General features: G+C 57.7%; 1 protein-coding gene across 1 annotated transcript in view; it reads right to left on the bottom strand.

Moving 5' to 3' along the window:
* Window positions 1-268: 268 nt before the first annotated feature.
* The window catches only part of CFH (complement factor H), a 38,874-nt gene continuing 37,463 nt past the window's right edge, over window positions 269-1,679 (bottom strand). Inside the window, exons 24-25 of the mRNA XM_085303183.1 lie at window positions 1,568-1,675; window positions 269-583 (exon numbers count right to left, since the gene is read on the bottom strand). Coding sequence (XP_085159309.1) covers window positions 570-583; window positions 1,568-1,675 — 122 coding nt within the window. The 3' untranslated portion in view covers window positions 269-569. The remainder of the gene's footprint in view (window positions 584-1,567; window positions 1,676-1,679) is intronic.

The raw sequence follows: 1,679 nt of genomic DNA, 5'->3' as shown, positions 1-1,679 counted from the left end.
GAACTCACTTATCCCTGCCACCCCGCCACCTCCCAGAAATCCCAATCACTTGCCTGCCCACACCTTGCCAGGGTGCTCACAGGCCCCCACACCCATGGGCGCCTGCCATCCAGAGGCTGCCTGGAGTTGTTTAAAGGAAAYGCCACTCACTTCTCGTCCTCGTTAGGTGGTCAGGGCGCTCACCTCGGCCACCGCGMAAGGTTACTTTCCAGGGAGCTGCACGCAGAAGCAGCTGTTGTCGGAACAGACGAGGCCAAACACAGCCAGCTTGCTGAAGATCAAATTACCTGCAGGCTTTAATTCTTGTCTCGGTAGGACACCAAAGACGGCCTGTTTCAGGACGCGATTGTTTTTRTTAGTAGAAGTGGCAGTGAAATCAGTACAGAACRGTTAAAAAGGAAATGGAAACACAATCAGCCAACATCATTAAAAAGAAAGCACCGAGCACTGCCTAAGCTACTGACAAAGCACAGCGAACCAGAAAATCCCGTGTAAGCCTGGATTCTAGTAACCGGGTTGGTTGAGGCATGTTTCACTTCTGCAGCCAGGTGCCTTCATGCCGTTTCCGTTTATCCCCAGGGACCTGCGGAGTGAAGAGAGAGAATGGGAGGAGGYGTGAACACTACGCCTGGCACACAGCAGTGCTTCCTCACAGTGCTCCACCACGGATCTCAGCAAAGCCACCAACCATTCGCGTTGTGCGAGTTCAGCCAGATTGAAAAGGGAAGGGCAGGGCCCAGTCCCCCAGGGCCCTTTGAACACAGGAGCAGCTCAGTGGCAGACACAGACCTGCACTTGTGCCAAAAAGGACCGCAGACCTGCCCCTCTGGGGACCCGTTGCTGCTGCCGCCGCCGCCRGTAGGTCTCCTRCCACAATTCCCAGCAATGCTGCYGTCCTCTCCTCCCACGGCCAAACCAAAGCCTCGCTCCCCAAAGGCCTGAGGGGCAGCCACGGAGCAAACCAACGCAACAGCTCAGAGCCACCGCAGCGCGGGGGCAAAGTCGGTGACAAGAGCCCTTCCTGGGAGCACCWGTGGCAAGTAACCCAAGCGACCGCTTCTTCAGCGGCAGCGGTTGGTGCATACGCCACATGCCGCTGTGCTGAGCGGCCCGCGGGCAGCTAGTGAGTCCCTGGTGACGGCTGGAGGGGCAGAGCYGCCCCCTCTGCCTGCTGCTACGGGAGGGACCGGCCCAACGCCCCACAGCCCTGCGGGTGCTGCGGCGGGGGTGAGAATGGGAGCCAAGCTTCTCTCTGTGGAAGCACAGCAGCTCAAAGCTCAGCTGAGCTTCTGCTTCTCCACACACAGACCTGGCCAGGCTGCAAAGAGCACGACCGTGTTGCCCACGTCTGCTGCTGCTGCCTTAGCGAGGCGCTGAGCCCTTCTCAGACACCCCGCGTCTCCAAGCGCTGTCTGGTGTTTTTTACTGGGATGCAACAGGCTTCTGCCTCTGAAGGGGCACAGTGCTGCTCYCTCAGCTGGACTTTGCCCTTCTGCCTAAGAAAAAAGCCCACAGCCTGGCAGGCAGGCAAGTGAGCGCAACAGCGTTCTTGCCCCGGAGGACTTACCGTCACATCTAGGATACTTGAAAACTCCGTCCAAGCACTGTACGCTAAATTCTTCATAGTTCGAAGTTCTTCGGTGCCACCACGATCTGCATTCAAAGTAAATATATTCCCC

Source organism: Rhea americana, unplaced genomic scaffold (assembly GCF_003343005.1).
Source record: "Rhea americana isolate MKP2758 unplaced genomic scaffold, rheAme1 scaffold_198, whole genome shotgun sequence".
Taxonomy (NCBI): Eukaryota; Metazoa; Chordata; class Aves; order Rheiformes; family Rheidae; genus Rhea; species Rhea americana.
This window is presented reverse-complemented; position numbering and strand designations above follow the sequence as displayed.